We start from the raw sequence: 21,719 nt of genomic DNA, 5'->3' as shown, positions 1-21,719 counted from the left end.
TTCCAGACTTTGGACACCCACATACCCACAAAATAGGTGCAAATTGGAAAAGCCTCTACTTATTCATCTGGCAGTAAGTGTATTTGGAAGTGAATATAACATGTAAAATTTAAAATCAGACTCAACTTCTTTCAAACAAACAAAAAAAAAAGTTTTAACTCTTTGGTTTTTCACTGTTTACTTCTTCCTCTTGCTGCCTTCCTCCATCCTCCATCTTCCTCCAGACTGGAAGAATACATAACCTTTGACTGAAATTGAATTACAATTAGTTTTTCTATTTTGAAAGTAATCAGTGCAAGAGCATAGAGACAGTCTATTAAATGTATATGTAAAAAATGCAAATCCTTTAGAGGCTGAAATATTCTTAAAACTTAGTTGAGCTCTGGAATTTACAGTCATGAGACATTAACATAATCAAGAATTTAGCAATACAAAACAGAACTGGACAGTCATGCAGGTATCAAGAAGATTCAGTCTTACAACTAACAAGAATGTAATTTTTGAAGATAAAATAAATCTCAAGATGTGGGACAAAATAATCTGCAACTACTAAAGACATACATGATGTGCATGGCCGACTATCCAACACCCACCTCCTGAGAGGTTGTTAGAACCTCCTTAAGAACTCACAGCAGAAGCCGTGGTGAAAAACATATTACTGGTCTTTCTGCATTTCAGACATAACCTAAGACAATAGCTTCTCTATTCCTTTTTTTAACAACTAATTTTAATTTTCAGGGTGGTTTTTGGTTTTGTTTTGTTTTTTTTTTTTTCAAGTGAAGTGCACCTATGGCTGTGTATTAATCAGGCAGTGAAAACCTCTCCTAAACTTAAACAAATTACGACACTCCGTGTTTACTAACGCAGCAATCTCCCAGTGAATGAATGGAATCACTACAATCCACAACACAAGAGATCACACAAAATGCAGTAGTACAAAAGGTAATTAATGACAAAAAATCCACAAAACCAAAAAAGGACCCTTCAAAACCATCTTAACCAACCATAAGTCCCTGCGTTGGCTTGATGTCTCAAGATGAAAAATTTAATACCACCAGATTCTGAATTTACTGAACTGGTACAATTACCATGATTGGGTGAACATTAAAAACACACATTTCAGCAGCTGCTGTCAGAGTCATAGGTCTTGGCTGCAATCTTAACAATAGCACTCTTTCTCCTGATGTACTCATTTGAAGAGAAAGGAAATTGGAATATATGTTCATAAGCGATTTGCTTGTCTTATTTACTCTTGTTCTTTTATTTGAGCCCAGAAAAGAGATTTAAATCCCAGGGATTATGGTTATCCCAAGCCAGTTAATCAGGTGACTTCAGTGCAATTTGACTTTGTTAGAAAATCAACTGAAAAATGGTGTAACACAGCAGCAATGGTCCAGAGGTGCATTTACTTTGCTAATGACTGACATAAATATGTGCTCCCCTCCCAAGTGACAATGTGCAAAGAGCACAAAAATGTTCCCAGTGGGAAGCTAACAGAACTATTCAGCTGAACAACCCAAGCACATTCACAGCCATTTGCAGGGAAATGATCTTGAGACACAGCAAATATTAATAAATATTGAGGCTAATCACAGGCTACAGAAGGAACCCCTGACCAATGACCAGGGAAGCTACGCTGTAACCTCAGCTCTACCACCAGCAATATCTGTTGCCCTCACCCAAGACCTCTGCCTGTCTGTGATGCTCCTCTTCTGCCAACCAAGTGATTCTCATACCTTCTGTAACACACCTCCAGAACTACGGACAAGGGAGAACGCCTGCTCAAAAACAGCATGGCCAAAGATTTCTGTAGACCAGGGCTTCATTTGCACTTCCATCACAAACTTCTTGTGCTCTCTTAAGTGAATAAGGGGCTTGAAATGAACATTGGGGTCACTGACAAGCCCCACCTAGAATGGTGCTTGGAGGACATCTCCCATGCTGTTCACCCCTGAGTTGGGCATGAAACACAGCAACCTGAGGTGCTCTGGTTTAAAAGTAGAGTTGGAAGAGGAAGCAGTGGCAAAGCACCCTTCATACATCAATCTACTTCTGCAGAATATGTAAAGAAAGAGGGGAAGATTTGGCTTTCTGGTTGCCTAAGCCTGAGGGAAGTTCTACAGCCACGTCTCCGTCTCAGGGCAGAGGACCTTGATAACCAGGTTAAAGCAACACGGGGCCAGGGCTCTCTCCATCACTCACTCCTGAAACTGCTGCCAAGAAGGAGCGCAAGGTTCCCTGGCCAGGGAGAGCGTGAAGAGAGGAGCTCAGTTCTGCAGTCCTGTGATGAGGTTCATTCAGCGGCTGACCTGAGGGGCTAACCACAAGGGTACAGTGACCAAACCCTGTAACACGCCGTTGCCCAGCGGCTTGACTTCAAAAGGGAAAATGTAGGGTTTGCCTATCCCAAATGCCGCCAAGCATCCCCAGAGGAAGGAGGGCACCAGGCAGAGGTTCGGAGGAGGCAGGAGATGCCTCTGCCACGGGGGTGGTCACTGCCAGGTCACCGCACAGGACGCGGGCTCCTCTGCTCTCCTCCCCTCTCACCACCGCTGAAGGAGTTAGTCCTGCGCTGAACCCATCCACCAAACGAGGCCCTGCTGACTGCTTCGGTGCAGGTTTTGGTAGTCATCTACAGAGGCAACCCAGAAAGCACCAGGACTAAACTGAATACGTGCGAAAACACATCTATAAATGCCTCAGGATATTTTCAGCCAGAAAAGCTTAAGTTTCTGAAACCTAAGGACTCTCAGGTGTCTGCCTGAACTGTGCTTTAAGGGGTACCAAAGTCGCAGAGTCTTATTGGATCTAACCCTAAGTACCGAAACAAGATTACTGTCATAAAATTAGATTAGAAAAATACACGTACAAAATTCACATGAACAAAGGTAAGCATGTAACAACTACCTGGGACTTCTGAGTTACAAACAATACATGCTATTTAAAATGCAGAGGCGTTGCCATAGAAGAGAAGTTACTAATCCTGTTGGGGCAAAGTAACTGCGCTGGTGTGTGGTTTGCATGGGGGGAGGGAAGGAAAAAGAAAAGGAATTGCTTTGTGAGCCTTTTTGCAGCTTTGTTTTGTTTTCTTTTGAAAAAGAACAGCTTTTTTTATTATTATTACTTTTAACTGATAGATATAAATGAAGAAACTTATGTTTATCAAAGCAAGTGTTACCACTCTAGTTAAACTCCACTTACCCCCGAGATACCTTAGGGCTAGTAGTTTAATACATACCTTAATATGCTGCCTTACTTTTTTAAACTAAAGAGTAAAATTGAAAGACTTTCCACTGAGACATTCTACTAGGAATATTCTTCTTCCTCAACTTTTTCCCTTATAATGAATACAAATAAATCCACTTTTCTTTGCTAATAAACAAGCTTTTTGTTCATTTATCTATTGAGCTATTTATAAATATCTCGCAATCACAGCATTATCTGGGGGCTAAAGAGCATGTTTCAACTCAAAACAAATGGACATGTCATGTCATGTCCTTCCATAAACAAAAGCTAAGGGCTTGGAATCCAGCAGAGACTTAAGCTTGTAATCATGTTTCTTACGTTCATTTTGATAGCTTTTCTTAGGTACTTTTAACATTGTAAAATAAAAGCAGTTGCCCTTAACATACAGCAGCACTGGAAAGCAAGAAATTGTTGCACCAGATGGTACATGAGACAGGGGACACGTGTGGATGCTGCGGAGGGTCCCCCCTTCCCAAATGTGCAACGTGCTCTGTTGGACTTACAAAGACTCTCCAGGGAGGGGGGGGGGGAATTGCCATCTCATTTGGGCAGGGATGTAGTACCCATCGCCGGAGAGGAGGCAGGAACTCACAGAAATCTCCTGAAACAACTTCTGAAACTTTTTTTTTCCCCTAAACAAATACCTACACAGCCTATGCTTACACAACAGCAAGTTCTAGCTGTATGACAGTGAACTCTCAGATAAAAATAGGCATTTTTTGATGACACATTATGTACAGCAGTATGTGAACTAAGTAGTATTCAACAAAATGGATTTTCTCAACTAGAAAAATCTGCAGCAACATATATCCAGATTAAAATCACATTCTTCACAGACACTGTGTACATTTTAAAATCAAATGTAATTTTTTAACTCTGTTTTTTTAATGGTATAGACTAGAAAAGTATTCACACAATATTAACACTAAATCAATTTCTCCTTACCCGATTCCATGGCATCAACCAGCAACAGTGTAATGAATGCAAAAATGCTAGTTCATTGGACACATTGTCATTTGTATATATTCTAGTACTAAATAATTAACACTCAGACTTCGGGAGAAAGGTCAAATTGAAATTAATTCTAAAATATTCCCATTACTGGCTTAGTTTCAAGATATAGGAGTAAAAGCAAAAGAGCTGTGGCCAAAAAAAAATTAGTGATTTCTTCACTTTGTACTCCTTTCAATCCATTCACTTTAATAACCAATACATGTTCCAAAAATTTATTTAACCTCGCCTGATCAAGCAACGCAGAACATCAGAAAACCTTTATACCCTGTTCTTTCACCTGGAATTAGATAACATTCTTACCATATTCTGCAGCCTCCTCATTCCCTAAATCCTGTTGAGGATTTACATTGAACTGAAGTTTCTCTCAAGTTTACGTTTCTCAGGTGTCTTTAGGCAGAACCTAAGATTTTTCTCTTTTCACGTTTTTAAGCTTGGACGTTAACTACCACAAGCCCCCACCCTTTCCCACCTACATCTAACCCTTTTCATCCTGAGCGATTTGAACCAACTGAACTTTGTAGCCCTGAACCTGCTTCCCGTCACCGTATCACAGCAGTGCCAGCGGGGGGGCTATCCCTTACCTACTGATGTTTACTGGACCTGTCGTGATTGATGTAAGCACAAAAGTGGTTGCAACTAAGAACCCAGGGATTTTACTCTCTTTCCAGAAGCACTGAAAATATCCCCCTTTTTCTATACCTAAAACCCGAAAGTCCCAACAGCCTTTCCGCTGCTGGACTTTAACCTCCAAACCTGCTTACACGTTACTAATGTACTTTTACCCAAAGAAAAAAATCTATTAAGAAATGCCCCAGCGTTACCCTATGGTATCAAAGGACATACTCAAAGTCAGTTTAACCAATTGATACTATGATCCATTTTAAAAAAAAAAAAAGCTTTGATATTTTTGCAGATATCAAATCCTGGAATAAATGCTGTTGTAATTTTAGCGCTCTATTTTAACAGTTAAAGGAGAGACATCTGGCAATAATCTACAAATAAATACAGTGTCTCCATTCTTAGTTTCTCCTCCAAAACACTACCTAGGACATTTTTGCAGCATGATTCATATAATCAACATAATACATTACAATGCCTTTCAAATAATTCCGAATTCTCTGTTCATTCAATAAAGAACTCATTTTCGAAAGAGAAAAGGGAACATGCCATGCCAGAAAACTTGCTTTATTGACTCAGCCCTACTGCCAGGAGGAACAACGTGGTGAAGTAAATTCCACGATTTCAAAAGCATTTTTTTACAGCGAGGGCAGAGAGAGAAAGAGGCTTATTTACCAAAATGTGAGATTCCACAGGTGAGGCCAGAGACGGTCTGAAATCCTCTTCCTTTAGTTCCAAAAGTTTTAATTTACGATGAAGCCTGTAATAATCCTTTCAAGCTGCCAGGTAAAACGCACGCCATATCTCAGCCGTATTTTCTTTCACCCTTTTGCAGTGTAACTTTGTTATTTGCATAAAGCTTAGTTCTGGCCTATGGGACTTTTTGAACATCTACATGTTAGATTAGTTGTCTTGACATGCTCTATCAAGCATGACATCATGAATCTCCATGGTAACCTTAACCACACCTGCCCAGATGCCAAAGTAACCTGTCATGTGCAGACCTAACTGAACATAACAAAAAAACCCTCAGCCACCATCTTCTAGGCACTCAGGCTTGCACAGGCAGCAGAAGGTTGGTTGGTTGTTTTTTTTTTTAAATTGATGGAAATCTAATTTCATTTGCCAATGTATTTGTTCTTCACGGAGCACTGGCTGAAACACTAGAGCTGTTCCTGACCCTTCCACATCTCCCAGTGTATTTTCTAGTCAAACAACAACAAAAGAAAGCTGTGGCAAACATCTTCCAGCTCGTTTTCTTAGGGCACGCTCATAAGCTCTGGCTCTGAAAAACTTCTACACACTCATTGTTGCTCTCTGCCCCTCAGAAAGGTTTTTTTTTTAGCGAGGTGACTTGTAAAACAGGTTCGCGGCAGGGATTAGCCCCCTCCCATGGCCAGGTTAGCATTTTAACCTCTTAATTGCTAACTCTTTTTCACCCTCGCAGCCACTGGCCCAGCCTTTACCCTTGTTCCTGCCCTCTCCTTCTCTGGTGACCGGAGTCAGCCCCACCTAAGCGGGTGACCACGTCCTGCCATGAGCTCCTCAGCAGATGACTCACACCATCTCAAACTTCCGAAGACCGAGACCGTTTTCCTCCTTCCTCTCTCTTTTTTCTTCCTAACTTTCCTGGGGATTACGGTAGCACCTTGCTTTCATTAACGCAGACGAGACAGCCTTGGCAGAGGCAAGGTATCCAAAGCTCCTGCAGAAACTTGCATTACCTATGAAAAAAGATTTTGGTCCTGGGCTTTCCAGGCTTCCAGGTGGAGGGAGCTCTGGTGCCCGGCTGCGGGGTTGTCTCACGAGGGGGAAAACCTGCAGCGTGAGGGCGAGCCGCTGGGCTGTGGGTCGCCGAGCTGCGGCCGTGGGGTGCTGCGTTCCCCTGCGGCGTTTTGGGGAGCACGAGGCATGGCACGCCTGCACCCCCGCAGCCGCTGCAAACTCACGTCCCAGTTTACCACAGGGACCAGCTTAGCTGCAGGTTATTTGCCTTGCGGCAGTATGCCGAGGCCCTTGTGCAAATAAAGACAGCCCCCCGTCTCTGTCGGCTTTCCTTTCCAGAATAAGGTATGGCAAACAGGCCAACAAACCCACGGGGTGGGGGAGGGATGATCTGTGTGCACAGCTGGGAGGTTTCAGGTCACCATGTTAGTTAACCATCAGTAATCCCCGCTGGCATTTTACCTGGCCACGATTGTACTTCTGATTTGTGGCAGGTTATCAAGAGTAGAAACGGGTCCTCAGGAGGCACATCCAGGGAGGGATTTATCTGAATAAACGAAGCCTGCAGGAAACCATTAATAATGTAGTGGAAGATACGGACAACAGTCAGAGCTAACCTTGCCGGTGGAGGCGATACAGTATGATCTGACAACATCAAATATTTTTTTTCCTGACGTTTATTTTCTGCAAACCAGGGGTCAGTTTGCCATACTCAGATACTGATGGACAGTAAAAAATGGACAAGAGAAGAAAGTCCATAGAAAAAGAGGTAATTACCAATCTTGATTTTCTGGCCCATATTTGTTGGTTATGGACCTGCCAGGGTTTAGAGCAAGCCAGAAGACAAATTATATGATATCCAAGGGACTATCTCCTGGTTGTAAGTAGTGGGATGTTTTATGTTCCAGCTGCACCATTTGACATAGAGATTAGAAAATGCCGTTGCATTAGCTACTATCCTTGATAGATCTCCCACAGTGGGGAAATTCCCACCATGGGTAATGTTGCCACTTTCCAGATAGTGGAGGAGCTAGAGAAGTAAGGGAGGAAAGGAACCTGGAAAATAAATCGTGACATTTTAATTCTATGTCTTCCCATACATTTTACAGATTTTGTATGTGATATATATACACACACATATATATGTTACATTCACATACCTACTACATGTGTATGTAGTTTGTCTTCTATACCACAGCTACACACATACATATATAAGAGGCAGGGGAAAGGAAGTATGTATGCTAAACACACATATACACCCTCCAAAGCAAAATTATATCATGGTCTTATTCATGGAGCAGCTAGATAAGCATGCATTGTATATACACACACATATATATATACACACATACATATAGCTATGTATACACAGAGGTGTATATATATACACACATACAAACACACACACACACACAAAATACACATATATGTGTGTGAACACATAGACAAAATTGGTAAGAAAAAAACCCTCCAAACTGTAATACCATGACCATAATAATTCTACTGCATCCAATCAGCCAGACTGTTGATTCACTACATTTCAACTAAGCAAATTTCTTACCATCGACTAGTATAACTTATTTTTGCATGTTTTTAATGTGGCTTCTGTTCGGTTATCTTGGTTGGGTTTTTTTAAGTTATGCTGAATGGATGAAGTCTTCGGTCTTTCCCATTCCCAAGAAAGACAGTTTGATGCTCTAATAGTAACTTAAAGTTATTTTGGTTTAAAATTATTAAAAAACTCATTACATATAATACATATGTCTAATCATCCAAAAGTAGAAGCAGGAGACATTCACATGAATTTTACCCTCAATAAATTAGCAAGGATGACACATTTTAAACAAATAGCAGGAACAGTTACTGCATTCCTTCTGTAATTTATTGCCTTCAGAAAAGACTCAAATTACAAAATGTGTAGGGTGTAATGCTGTAGGCTGTTCAAACTGGGTTTGCAGTGTCTGCAACCCTGGAACTAAATATTTACATGACTCCAAAAGATCTAATCTCTGGATTTCACCCCCCTCCCACCCCCTTTATTTAATTTGTATGCTATCTTTATCCACCACCCAGCACATTCCACACAGTCACTAAAGTTCATGGAAGAGATAAGTGGGAAGAAAAAAAAAAATCAAGACTTTCAAAGGAAAGGAGGGAAGCTGTTTAAATATAAGGAATAGATCATCCTCATTAGAGCTGAGGTCTTGCAGCAATTTTAGCTGGATACATATGGATTCTAGCAGTTGTGTTCTGAGGCAGTGACAGCACCTGGGATCTCTAGAGAACCTGTCACAGAGACGTTGTAAGGGGGAGTTACCAAATTACAATCTTTCCAAACCTATAACAACGGTCTGATCCCCAAAGGTTTGGAAAGCTTCAGAAGAGGCTGGGAATTCAGGAAGAACACCCATAACAGAGTACAATATTTTTCCAACTTGTTTTTATTCCTTACTTACAATTAACTTCCTGTTAGTGCTGAAATACCTATAAAACGCTAAGAAAAAAAAACTTCTATAAAAGGTTTGCTGTCAATCATTTGCTAAACTGGGAATAACGGGCACAAGATTTTTGAGCCTGAACTCTATATTCTGCTGGTTGATTGCAAAAAATCAATTATGGAGTAGAAAGTAGATTGTCTGTAAAGCTGAACAGATTGAACTCAACATTGCACCTAAAACCAGAGCCCAGAGTTAGGCTGCGAAGAGATCCTTGCATGGCATTCCCCGAATTCAGAAGGTCAGTGTGACGACAGCCTCCACCTGCTCTGAGAAATACATCAGCATGTCACATCTCCTCTGACCCTACATCTACTTTTTGCTGCTGAAAAGCAATTGTGGGCAGGCAAGAAGCAAACCACCTTAAGGTACGCTGCTGACAGACCAACGTGGATGTCAAAACAGCTTGGAGGAGGCAGATACCTGTGGATAAGTCTGTTCTGTTTGTGTTAAAAGACTCAAAAATAGAAAAGAAAGCAAATGAAAGGGTAACAGAGCCAGCTAAAGCATATAGACACACTCTACAGATATTTTCTTTTCTCCCAGGCAGTGGTGCCAATACTGAAAGTGTAACAGAAGTTAACAGCTGTTCTGTATTTTCCCTTCAGCTGTGAAAAGTAGATGGAGGCCCATATACTAAGATCAAGAATCTCACCTTCATCCCTTTCTCTATGTATGTTCTAAAAAAAAAATGAAAAGCTCTTCAAAAAATGTCAGTTTCAACAAGCAATTCCAAGGTAATATTGAACAGTTTCATTTTTATTATTGTTTCTTTGAATTTCAAGGGAGCAACTGAATCTTAGGCTACATCAAAAAAATCTGTTTAACGCTTTGTTACATTCTCACCTTTTGCAATGAGGTAACACTCAATTTTGTAGGAGTTATAAAGACTGTTTAACAAAAAGCAAGACACAAATTTGACTTCCATACCTGATCTCTCAGTCTCTCCTGGTGTCCCATTATTGCTGTAGCATGGTGGGGATATTTCTGTTTCAGATGCTCAAGAAAAGCCTCTCTCTTCCTGTCCATTTCCGAGGTTTGCATTCCCAGTATTTCTTTGGAACTGCGAGGGCCACCTACTGTATGTCTTCGAGGGATGTTTCGGGTGGACTTGGAATTAGAAGATGTGTGACTGTTTGGGGTCGAAAGGAGCTCCTTAGATCGTAGACATTCTGCATCGTCTAGTGATGTTACATGCAAACTGGTTTTTGCCTGGTCTGGAAAAAAAAAACCAATAAAAAAACCCAAAAGTGTATTATAAGAACTTAATCCCAACATCCAACATTCACATTAATAAGAAAAAGAAAATAATCAATATAAAAGCTAGGTACTTCTAAAAGTCTGGTAGTGTTCAATGGCACGTCCTGCATCATTAGGCATATACACGTAAGAAGTGGCCCGGAAATAATCACTTATGTAAGCTATGCACTGTACTTATATACTTTTAACACACAACTGCAGTATTGCCTCACAGAAAAGTGAGCATCATTAAAGTAGATGTTCCTTTTATATCATCTTTACCACTATGTGACTTGAAAAGAAGATCTGACAGTGCCCTTATTCCCTGACCTTTAAAATCTACAGGATGCTTTCCACAAGAAGAAATGAGTTTCTTCAATAGGCTCCAGTACACTCAGTGGCCCTGTAACTAGAATCCTTAAGGATAGCAACTGATAAAATTCCTTTGACAAAGCAGATTTGAAATCCTTAATCTTTTTCAGAGTGTTATCAACATGCTCTGAAACACCTATGAAATAATAAGAGGGTTTTGGAGGCTTTTTTCCCTGATTTCTGACTGTGGTCTGGTTTTAAATTTCACGGATCTCCCCTGGATTTTATACGTCTCAGGACAGCAGGCTGGAAAATACTACATCACTTTTTCAATAAACCATTTCTTAAGAAACAGAATAAAAGCAAGTTTTGTGTGATATAAAAAGAAGAAAAACCCCTCGGATTCATTTTTTAACTTTAAAATCTACTTTAAGACTAAAGACCATGACGACATTTGTAAAGACAGGCAGACACCAAGGGTATGTAAGTGCTGGCTTATCTTCAGGTAACTGTGTAACACGAACCCTCTGGTGCATAAAAAAGTGTAGTCTGGAGCCTTGTTACCTAATACCTTTGAAAAATCCCTCACTCCTTTGTCTGCAAAGAAAAAAAAAAAACACCAAACCACAAAAACCAGAAGCATTGAAAAGGCCTCTCCAAGTCTGATGTGGCCTTCCCGTCTTTACCCGGCAGCCTCAGCATTAACCCTTTACAGCACCTCCCCAGGAGCAGGAAGCTCCTTCCTCTACGTGTTTTTAACACATCTCTATTCCTCTCCGTCTGACACTTTTTGCCTCGAAGCCTTTCATCCTTCCAGCGACCATCTCCCTTGTGTGTTGCCATTTATATGGCACTGCTGTTTGGAAACAGGGACCTACTCACTTCTTTTTATGGTTCAGTCAGTCAGTTTGACACCCCGCCTACCACTTGCCTCAGGATTTTATGCTGAGGATTTTTCAGCTTTCTGGTGTGCGGTGTCGATTGCCTGCCAAGTCCCACGTAACATCAAGCCCTGGTGATAAAACCGCTGCCAGTGTGATGGCCCACCAATTCCCTTGGGTTTCACAACAGGACTGGGCCCTGGAAGGTCCTCAAAGACTTTGCGTATTTCTGTAAGCTCCCTGTAATGCTCAAGGACTCCAAAATACCAACAACACCCTCTTGTTTGCACTCATGGAAACCTATCCCAAAAGAAGAACTGGACACAGGAGCCCAGACTGCAGGTGGCACCACGCTTTGATGAGCACAGATCCAGGCGTGACTTCGGAAGCAGGTTCGGTTCACAGAGAAATTTTGCTCTCACGCAGATTCAAAGTGCCACCTCTGATCTCTGCAGCACCTTCTAAGACCTTCTTAGAAGCACAATCCTGGTTAAACCTTCAGAGCAGCAGCCTCACGTGTACGTGTACACACCCCCCCACACACACACACCCCTTTTCCAAGCACAACTCAATTAAAAAACATCCAGCCTCAATGGCCTCTGAAAGCTGCACAGTCATTTCAATGGATTTTACACAGGAGGAAAAAGAGGTGGGCTGGGGCTGGCTGGAATTTACCATCTTCAATTTGTTGCACCAAGAACCCAGAGGTTATATCCCTGAGGCTGTCGGAACAAAGGCGGCAGACATAAATAAGGGATTTCCTTGGAGCTCAAGGGAGTCAGCGCGAGCATGGGTGACTGAGTGCAGCAATTTGGTATAAACCCTTAAAGTATGGTCACAGCAGCAGTTTCAATCACTGAATTGGTGGCAGGCACTTCCTCAAGAAGGCAGGTAAACCTATGCTGAGAAACACAACTGAGAGCTCATGAATGTGTATTTCGGGTCCTAAACCTCTCTCATGCAAAGCCTTTCCCTACTCTGTACTTCAGTCATTTCACTGGTTCAAGAAAAAGCTAATTATTTGGAACATAAAGAGACATATCAAGTGAAGTGTTTTACCACTATTTGTTATCGGGTGAAACCTTGAAAAGGAATCAAAAATAACATATTTTTCTTATACTACATTAGAAAGATCAACAAATTCTCTTATTTTTCTTTCATATATTTGGAAAAAACTGTATAAATACCAGTGAAAAGAAAGGAATGTAAACTATGCAAACTAATTGCTAGTCTTGCCAGCAAGCTGACCTGGGCATTCAGCACGATCCCGCAGCATTACAGCACACAGCAGCACGTGACTTTCTCTGCAAACCAAACTCTCTGTCATGTTTGAATACGGGTCTTTCCCCTAGTAATTGCTGAAAAAAAATCATCCTTGGCCACTTCCTAGATAGGGACAAGTGACTTTGATGGCAAGGTTGAAAGCTGGGACTGTACCTCGGGGTACATAAGCTCCACAGGGATAACAAACTGAGAGAGGTTTTCTGGGTCCTGGGGTTGCTCAATAACAGCATGGGCAAACTTTCCCTATCTTCCAAGTGAAGATAATAGGCCTAGAAAATCGATCCCCACAGATAACTGTGAAATGTGTGAAGGATCATGTGATGGTTCCCAGAAGAGAGCTAAGAGTAGCGAAAGGATAAATTATGCAAGTACCCTCCTTGGAAAAGGAGTAAAGAGAAGCCAATGGAAAACACAGAGGTGTGAGATAAGCTTGTCTCCCTCTCTCCCTCCCTGATATTCAGAAGCTAAAAGCTGAAGGTCTTTCTGTTCAATATAGTAGCAAGTCTAGAGGGCAACAAAAAGCAAGAGTTGCTGATTGACAGGGGAGGGCTTTGGTTATCCAAAGGCTTGAGTAACCCTCACACTTCAGTTGCTTCTCTGATCTGAAAACAAATGTCAAGATTTCTTAACATCACCCATTACTGCAGTGGATATAACTACAGGAGAGGCCCAGGTCTGCAGTGTAGAAGCAGTATGCCTAGGATTATAAGGAAAATTATCATGAAAGATTAATTGCTGTGAGCTAGAAATTTAAAAAAGAAAAAAGTCCTTCAACATGTCCTGGTATGCAATTCTTCTAAGTCACACCCTCCATGAAGTCTACAAAGGTCAGGAAAGTCACTTTGCTTCATTACTTTAAATGTTGTGAAGAGTTTAACAGTCCCGTTTTGCAACCCAGGTGACACGAAAGAAGAACATTTTCAGAATAATTTGAGAAAGGAACAAGTATGGACCTGACCCGTACGGATACTATGAAACTGAGCCTTGAAGCAAACCACATTCAATACTTAAAGTTTAAAAAAGAATACAATTTTAACAGCATGAGTCAAACCCACCTCCATTATATCTATGCCAGCAGTAAATTTGAGATTATTTGGAATCATTCTAATTTACTCTACTGTCTTTACAATTAGCTCTCTCTCCAAGGAACTTTCAAATGTAAATTTTGGATATGGGCCAGAACTACTGCATTTGGTTATGAGCTTTCAGCATTCACAATTTTGGAGAATCATAGGATCGGTCTGGTCAGACCTCTGTCTTCCTAGCTCCACACGTGTCAGGCAGCTTCATACAACCATTACAGAAGAAATATGTTACTGAAGGCTTCTTGTTTTTTTTCCTATTCAGACACATCCTTTAAGTGAAGATTTCCGTCCCACTAAACACAAACATATAGAGACACAGATTCACGTGACTTGCACTGCCCAGGATTTTAACTTAAAAAAATGATTCAAAAGAGCAATTAATGACCCCTCCCCCCCAAAAAAGGGGAGTATTTTTTTCTCCAGCGTTCTCTAGGCACTATTTTCTGGTATTACAGACTCATAAACTTGTGTGATTTTTTTTTTAAACCACATGTACCTGACCACGCACTATTTGTTTCACAGAAGCACAGTAGCACAACTTTTTCTGAAGTGCCTATGAAGAATACAATACACATGAACCGGGAATGTTCACAGGTGCTCCACAAATACTATAATAGATACAGATTAGATTAGGTATTTGTCATGCTACCCGAATGTTACGCTCCACGTGGAATAGCCCACGTAGAATTCCCCAGGAAATAGTTTTCTTTTAGACAAAATATATAGTGCAACAGTAATGGTACAAACGCACCGCAGCTGACCCGCCGTGAAAACCACGCTTCTAATTTCCTGGCTTCGCTCCAAAGCAAACCCAACTGGTTTCACACAAAGTAAACTAAGGCTGTGACAATCTGCCGTGAATCTCCCTCTTTCAAAAGACACCCCGAGGAAAAGGTGAGCTCAAACCTCCTCTTATGAAAGAAGAACTATTTCTCTGCCGTAGGTGAAGCATGCAGAGCATTTAAAGGGAACGTGACATTATGTGTCGTGTCCCCCCCGGCCCCCCCCGCACCAGGCAGCGAGTGTCCTGCAAACTGTGACAGCAGTACAGCATGCTCCCTGCTTTAAAGGGTAGACAGGAATCTCTGAAGAGAAAGTTAAACTCGCAAAGTCGGAGCGTTAGGGAAATCTGCAGAGCCGTTAGCACAAGACAGACATGCTTGCCTTTTTTTTTTTTTCCTTCCCCCTCCATGCATTCTGCCTCCGGTCACAAAAAGCAGCAACGAGGGGCACGTTGCAATGTAACTCCATCTTTGCCTGCTTCCCTTACTTACCCTTCATCTGCCTGCTGTCTGCCGAGCAAGCCAGGCACAGCTCAAGTTTCTGGCTTTCCTTCTCCTCCATTGTCCCTGCCTACCGCACAAGCTCCCCTCTCCAAGTTGGAAGCCGCAGCGCCCGGGCTGTCAGCGCCAGGCTGCAGGCTCAGGGAGGCGAAAGGGAAGCCGCCCTCCCGCCGGTGCCGGTGCCGGTGCCGGTGCCGGTGCCGGGTCCCCCCGCAGGCCCCCGGCGTGCCCGCGGTGCCGGGAGCGGGGCTCCTCGCCGCAGCGGCGGGCAGGGCGGGCGGCGGCGGCCGGCCGAGCCCCCCGAGCCCGGGGCCCCAACAGGTGATGGGCTTTTCTGCAGGCGAGCCCCTAGCCGGCTCGCTTCCCGCTGCAGCCGGGGAGCCTTATGAAAGGGAACGTTTCAAACATGATTACAGGCCCGGGTCTCTGCTGGAATCCGAATCCGTAGCCTTTTAAATCTCTGTCATGGGACAAAAGCCTTTCCACAGCATATTTTTTTAAGCTCGTAACCACCAAGCCCACAAACATTCCTGATAAATGCTCCTCTGTCTTTTTTAGCGTCTCGTTTAAAAGTAATTCATTATATAAGCGCTTTGAGGTTTTGTTTTCTGCCGAATTCTTTCAAGCTGCTCGGAGAATGAATTGGGGAAAAATCAAGATACAGGAATGCAACTTTAGTGGAGCCAATAAAAACGAATGGTAGCAATCCGTGAGCGGGGACTTCGGTTAAGGGGGATTTTGAAGCCTCGGTAGCAAAGCGTATAGAAACAGAGAACTAATTCTCTTTTGGCAGATCAGAGGCCGGAAGCCTGCGTGAGAATCGGTAGATCCACTGGGCTGTGAGGCAAAAAATAGCGTGGCGGAGAAGGACGAGATCAAATCCCACAGATTCCAGCAGCTGCCACGTGTGTTGATTTAGTGGAGAATATCAGACCGAATTAGTCTATCAAAATCTTAACGCAGAGCCAGAGATGGTGCAACAAACCGAGTGTTGAGTTACAGCATCAAGACCAGAAAGTTTATCTGCGGACAACTTCTGAATTAGGTTAAGAACAAAGCATAACTGAGATATTAATAAAAATATGAGATTTCTCATTTAAATCAACCTCATACTGCAACACCAGACAACAGCTAGTATCTTGGATGTCTTTTTACACAGATCTAGCATAATCTCATCTTCCAAGCTTTCTTCAACTCTGACTTCAATATAACATCAGCTAAATTGCTTGCAATGACCTCTCAACCACCCAGTCCAAACAGGCTAGGAAAATTCCCCTATGTTTCCTTCTACACCTCTATCTGGCAGAAATGTCATCCTGTCTACTTAGATTATTGAATGCAGAAATGCTTTGTGTGTATATAAATTCAATACAGAAGCTCAAGGAGAATCACTTCCTCATGGCCCAATCCTCCTCCTTCCAGACAGAAAAAACATTTGAGTAAATTACAACTAACAATTGATAACAAAACTATTGTTCATTAGATCAGACATACATATTCTCCAGCACTTAAGAAATACTTATTTTCCCTTTTAACAATTAATTCTATATGGTCTCGGAACCTGGCAAATGTCCCAGAAATCTGGCACGGAAAACATAGAAAAGATGAAAATACAATCTAAACATTAGCACTGTTATTTAAGGTCTGCAGTAGAGTGCTCCCAACAGAATACTCCTGTAGTTGCCCTGCAATATAAAGAAAACAGTGTGATACACATTGTATTTAGAGTAGTGTTTTTACTGGCCTTGGGTTACTCCTGCTCATTCTGATTGTGGACTATTTTAGGAGGAGAAGTGATGGCCAGCCATCCCACTTATCTGATGTTGCCTTTTGTGATATGGAGGAATAATGTGCCTTTAACACTGAGGTTTTCCAGAGTCTGGCAAGCGTGATGATCCTCTTGCAATTTACATTCACAGCCAGCTGGAAGGAGAGAAGGGATCTTACAGGAATAGTGATCACTGAACACCACCAACTTCAAGAAATATAAAAATAACTCAGAAACCCCTGATGGGAAAAGAAAGCCAGTGCAGTTGCCTGGAGTAGCAAAACGAAAGCTGTACCAAGACATTACCTGTACACAGGCCTCAGAAACTGAGAGTTAGGAAATTAAGGACATTTTAAAAGACCTTATCCTGAAATAACGCAACAGAAAGCACAAAACATACTTGCCTACAAATGCCTAAAAGGGAGATGCTCTTGCAGCCCCGTAAAAAAACAGGGTTAGCTCTGGAGATCAGTACAATTTGTAGCAAGAGCTTTAATAAGATCAAACCCAATGCACTCTAGCCCCTTAGAAGGCTTTACCTCCATCCACGGTGGGGAAAAAAAAACCCTAGAAAATTAGTTTAAGACTAAAAAAAAAAAAAAACCAAACCAAAACATTAAAATGTCTACTTTTAGCCAGCACCATTAGTTTCCACAGCCAAGAGCACAAGACAGAGAGTTAGTCTCTTGACTCCCCCACTGACATGTCCTAGTGACCAGCCAGGTGCCCCTTGGGATGGTGCCAGCTTGGTCTGAAGCTGTTGCTTTCACGGCCACAGCAAGATGCTCCCACTGCTGAGACTGACACTAAATGTCATTGCTGATGCTGCTAAGGGGCCTGAGCAGCATGGACCCCAAAATGCAGAGATGATCTAAGAAAGATTGCTTATTTGGTTGTGGATGTGTGACTTGAAACCTGGTGTCACATTAGGAGAACTTCTGTGGCTGCAGAAGTAGTCTCTCCAACTGGATTAAAGAGCATTGGCAAAAGGTGAGACTAAACATGGCACGCTTCAGTATCATCAAAATCAAACAAAACAAAAGAGCCTGCCCAGCCTCAGAGGAAACATAATCGCCTCTGCCGCTGCTCAGGACAAGGAATAGTTGCGACAGTAAGGTCCCAAACCATGTCCTGACTTTAAGGGAAAAGTCCTCCGTCCCAAACTGCATTTAAATAATATATGTAACAATGCCATTCCTTAAGATGTTAGCTAAGACTATTTAAAAGAATTGGTGAAACTCCTTTACCAGCTGAGAATCTGGAGACAGCCAGAACCATTATACTCTTAGGCTCAAATAAAGAGCTCCCCAGCACAGTCACTGGGATGAATCACTAACAACAAGTTAAATAAACTTGATTAACCAGTTCACAGCATGTAATCAGCATTTGTTTATCTTTGGGATCAACAATAACAGTGGTTCCTTTTAATTACTGTGCTCAGATCTGGACCCATCAGTATCAAAACAATGCAGGGAGAGTAATTGCTAACAGGTTATGCTGTTTTAATTGTGTTTAAAATTAATGTCTCAGAGCAACTTAAACACTTCTGGGTTTAGCATGTGCATAAAAGGAACGATTAACAAATACTGGCTGCGCTCAATTAGTCAAACTTATAATATACAACAACTCCATGGCTCTAGCAATTATTCACAACTAAAAAACTGGGAAGTTAATTATTAATAGTTAAATCAGAAGAGGCATCCCATAATTAAAGACCTGTCTCCATGCCCATGTGAAATCATGTAGCCACTGAGAAAAATATCATGAATGCTCTCCGCAGGAACCAGCCAACCGCTGTCTAGCCTACAATAGTCCAGAAACACAATAAATATTAGATCTGGAGTGGTGAGGCAGAAGTCTGGGAGGAGTTACGAGCACCCAAGCAGGTCATACTGCAGCACCTCTCCAAGCCGTTCCCCAGCCAGAGATGTCTTGGGCCTTCCCTGGAGGAAGGGAGCACCCAGAGGATGCTCCAGTGAGTCGGGAAACCTCCCCTCCATGCCAGGGAATTGTGGGTGGCCATTCGCTACCAACTGGTCAGATTTGAAATGGAGAAAATAACTTTAACCAACTATGGAAAAACAGCCCCGACGGGGGTGAAACTCTGGTTTCCACCTCAGCCAGCAGAGAGCAGCTTCAGTGCTGCAATTCATTTGAGCGCATCTCTGTTCTCATTTGTGCTCAGCGAGTTCACTGTCGTCCTTGCTGTAGTCTCTCAATGCTTAAAACTAAACCAGACTCACTCCTAAAAGAAAAGGACTATGTTCAGATAGTGTATTATCAAAGATATAATACTAGCCACTAGTTTGTACAAGCAAAATGAATAAAGTCTCTGAGGTCTATCGATACGAATCCATGCAAGTAGATCTGGGGGCAAAGAGGTTCACACTATTTTAAAATTAATTGTCTCGTGATTTGGTATTGTACGACAAGGAATCAAAGGTTTTTAAGCTGTGGAGGGGCACTTTATGATCGTTTGGTCTCATCTGCTTAGTAAGGGCTTTCCGTGACCTGGGTCCTGTTTCTAATGCAAGGATAGTGGTTAAACTATCCAGTGGTTAAATTAAAGGAAAACATCTGAACTTGATTTTAAAATTTACAATGACAAACAATCTAATACAACCTCTGGGATTATTTATCATGAAATTACCTTCGCTGTTAAAAAATCTGTGGAGAGTTTCAATATTTATACTCCCTACATTCCAGTTCAGTTAAGAACTCTCATACTTGCGAGGAAAAATTAGCCCAAGGAGTGAAATGGTAACACTCCAGCTGAACTAAAAAAGAAAATTGAATATGAGCTTCTCTACACATCTCTGCAACAGAATTTCATCGTGTCTTGGCAGACCTACAGGTTTCAGCTCTTCAGAGAAGTTCAGAGACTGACAGTGCTGCCAAGAGCCACCACCAGCCTCAATCACTAAAACAACTATTAAAAAGAGTCACTAAGAGGTTGAACATGAGATATTCAGGCAGAAGATACATTCATCTTTCTAATTCCATTTCAAATGGGGCTCTGGGGAGCAGCTATAATCACCTGCCACTTGGCATCACTGAGCTCTCAGGTACAAAAAAGGATGCGGTGTCCCAGCCCACCTCCCACCAACAAGCACTGTGCTGTTAAGTGTCTCGCACATCTCCAAGTAACAGAGCATCCTTCATTCACTCCAAAAGACATTTTGCTCAAGCTCACAACTCTCACACGTGGACACCTACCTCATGTTAAATAGGTTAGGTTTTCCAGTTTTATTCTTGTTTCCTTCCTCCCCCCTCCAATTTTTTAAATAAACGAAAAGGTCTGAAAGCAGTAAACACTTGTGCATGCCCTAAATCAAACTGAGAAAAGGACTGTGGTCATCACAAAGAGGCACTAACATGCAAGTGGGGAGAGAAAAAAAAAAAGAAGATTCTTCTCTTTCATCCATAACTTTTATCTTCCTCTCTAATTTGGGACAGTCCCAACAAAGCTAACTCTAGATACACTTTAACATGACTTCCCTTCCCGCTGCCTGAGGTAAGATAGAACAGAGCTAAATGAGCATAATTACAGGATGCATGTTTCTGACTCGTGTAACGCAACACCTTATTTCAGACTTTTTAGCCCCACACAGTTTTCATCCCACCGTACGAAGCTAACATTAATATTAGTATGTTGCCACCAGCACAGCCAACTTTGAACTGAAGACTCTGGCACACTACAGCTCCTCCTCGTGCCTGCCAGCCTGGCCAGCCCTTCACACATCACACTTCCCATTACAGGATCACCTATGGTAAGGAATGAGATCAGCCTGCAAACACAGAAATACAAAATATGAACATATGTTTTTGTAAGGTACCAAACAAATAACTCTGTGAAAGGAAAATGTGCCTTACATCGCGGAAATTTCAATCACTGGAGTTTAATCAAATAAAAAGCAATATGTGGGTGGGAAGGAACAGTGTAGGGAATTGTTTCTGAGGGAGGTGGAAGAAAGGGAGGGGAGAAGGTCACTTTTAAGTCCATCTGCTCTACATTCAAATTCTATTTCTCCCCAGTGTAAAGCATTTTGGGGTTGTTAAGTTCCCTTTTGGATGAATTCACTCAAACAGAGCTCTGGTGAGAGTTTGGATTCAAATTGGTCCAACTTTTTAGCACTGCCAGAAGAATAGGCTTAACGCCTGAAACACTGACTATTGCTGGTTTCATGGATGTCTGCAGGATCTGTTTGTAAATGTATGAGGTGGCATGCTTTAGTGATCAAAGGTACCGAGAGTTGTTCTCCGCAAAGTACAATTACACTTCAAAAGAATCTTGAGAGATCCTTTATTTCAGCTCTTACCAAGTACACATGGAGTTTATAAGATTGTCAGGTGATTGCTTGAATTAATAGGAAATACTTTGATGTGTACTTTGATGGAGCCTGCGTCCAGAAATAATATAATAGTTCAAGTTTTGTTGTGATTACCATAACTACTTACTCATCAACAGGCCATTCTGATAAATATTCTACTGCAAAAGAATGGTTTAAATAAAATAATTAGTAAATAATGATTAGAAATTAATACAATGGGACCAGTATTGCCAACCCACAGCATTCACACAATTCGTGATGATGGTCTTTCTTGAAAAGTCACTTTTTTGGGAACACTATTATTTTATTCATCTCTGGTCTGTACTTAATCATATATTTGACTTTTCTCCACAATGTCACTGGCAAGAACTAGATATTTTTCTGGGACCCAGACTAAAATCACTAGAGAGGTCAGCGCCACAGTGACTAAATTAG

At 41.8% G+C, this 21,719-nt stretch overlaps 1 protein-coding gene across 15 annotated transcripts in view; it reads right to left on the bottom strand.

The window, feature by feature from the left end:
• KIAA1217 (KIAA1217 ortholog) overlaps window positions 1-21,719 on the bottom strand; it is a 374,649-nt gene that overhangs the window by 173,104 nt on the left and 179,826 nt on the right. For 8 of the 15 annotated variants that reach the window (XM_069776954.1, XM_069777068.1, XM_069777043.1 and 5 more), the window contains one exon: window positions 10,032-10,318. In XM_069776954.1, the coding sequence (XP_069633055.1) occupies window positions 10,032-10,318 (287 nt within the window). Of the gene's footprint in view, window positions 1-4,560; window positions 4,582-5,553; window positions 6,552-10,031; window positions 10,319-15,176; window positions 15,600-21,719 lie in introns of those variants that run through there. The other 7 variants (XM_069776944.1, XM_069776982.1, XM_069776991.1 and 4 more) reach the window with 7 other exon arrangements.

This window comes from Haliaeetus albicilla, chromosome 2, assembly GCF_947461875.1.
Source record: "Haliaeetus albicilla chromosome 2, bHalAlb1.1, whole genome shotgun sequence".
NCBI classification, from domain to species: Eukaryota; Metazoa; Chordata; class Aves; order Accipitriformes; family Accipitridae; genus Haliaeetus; species Haliaeetus albicilla.
This window is presented reverse-complemented; position numbering and strand designations above follow the sequence as displayed.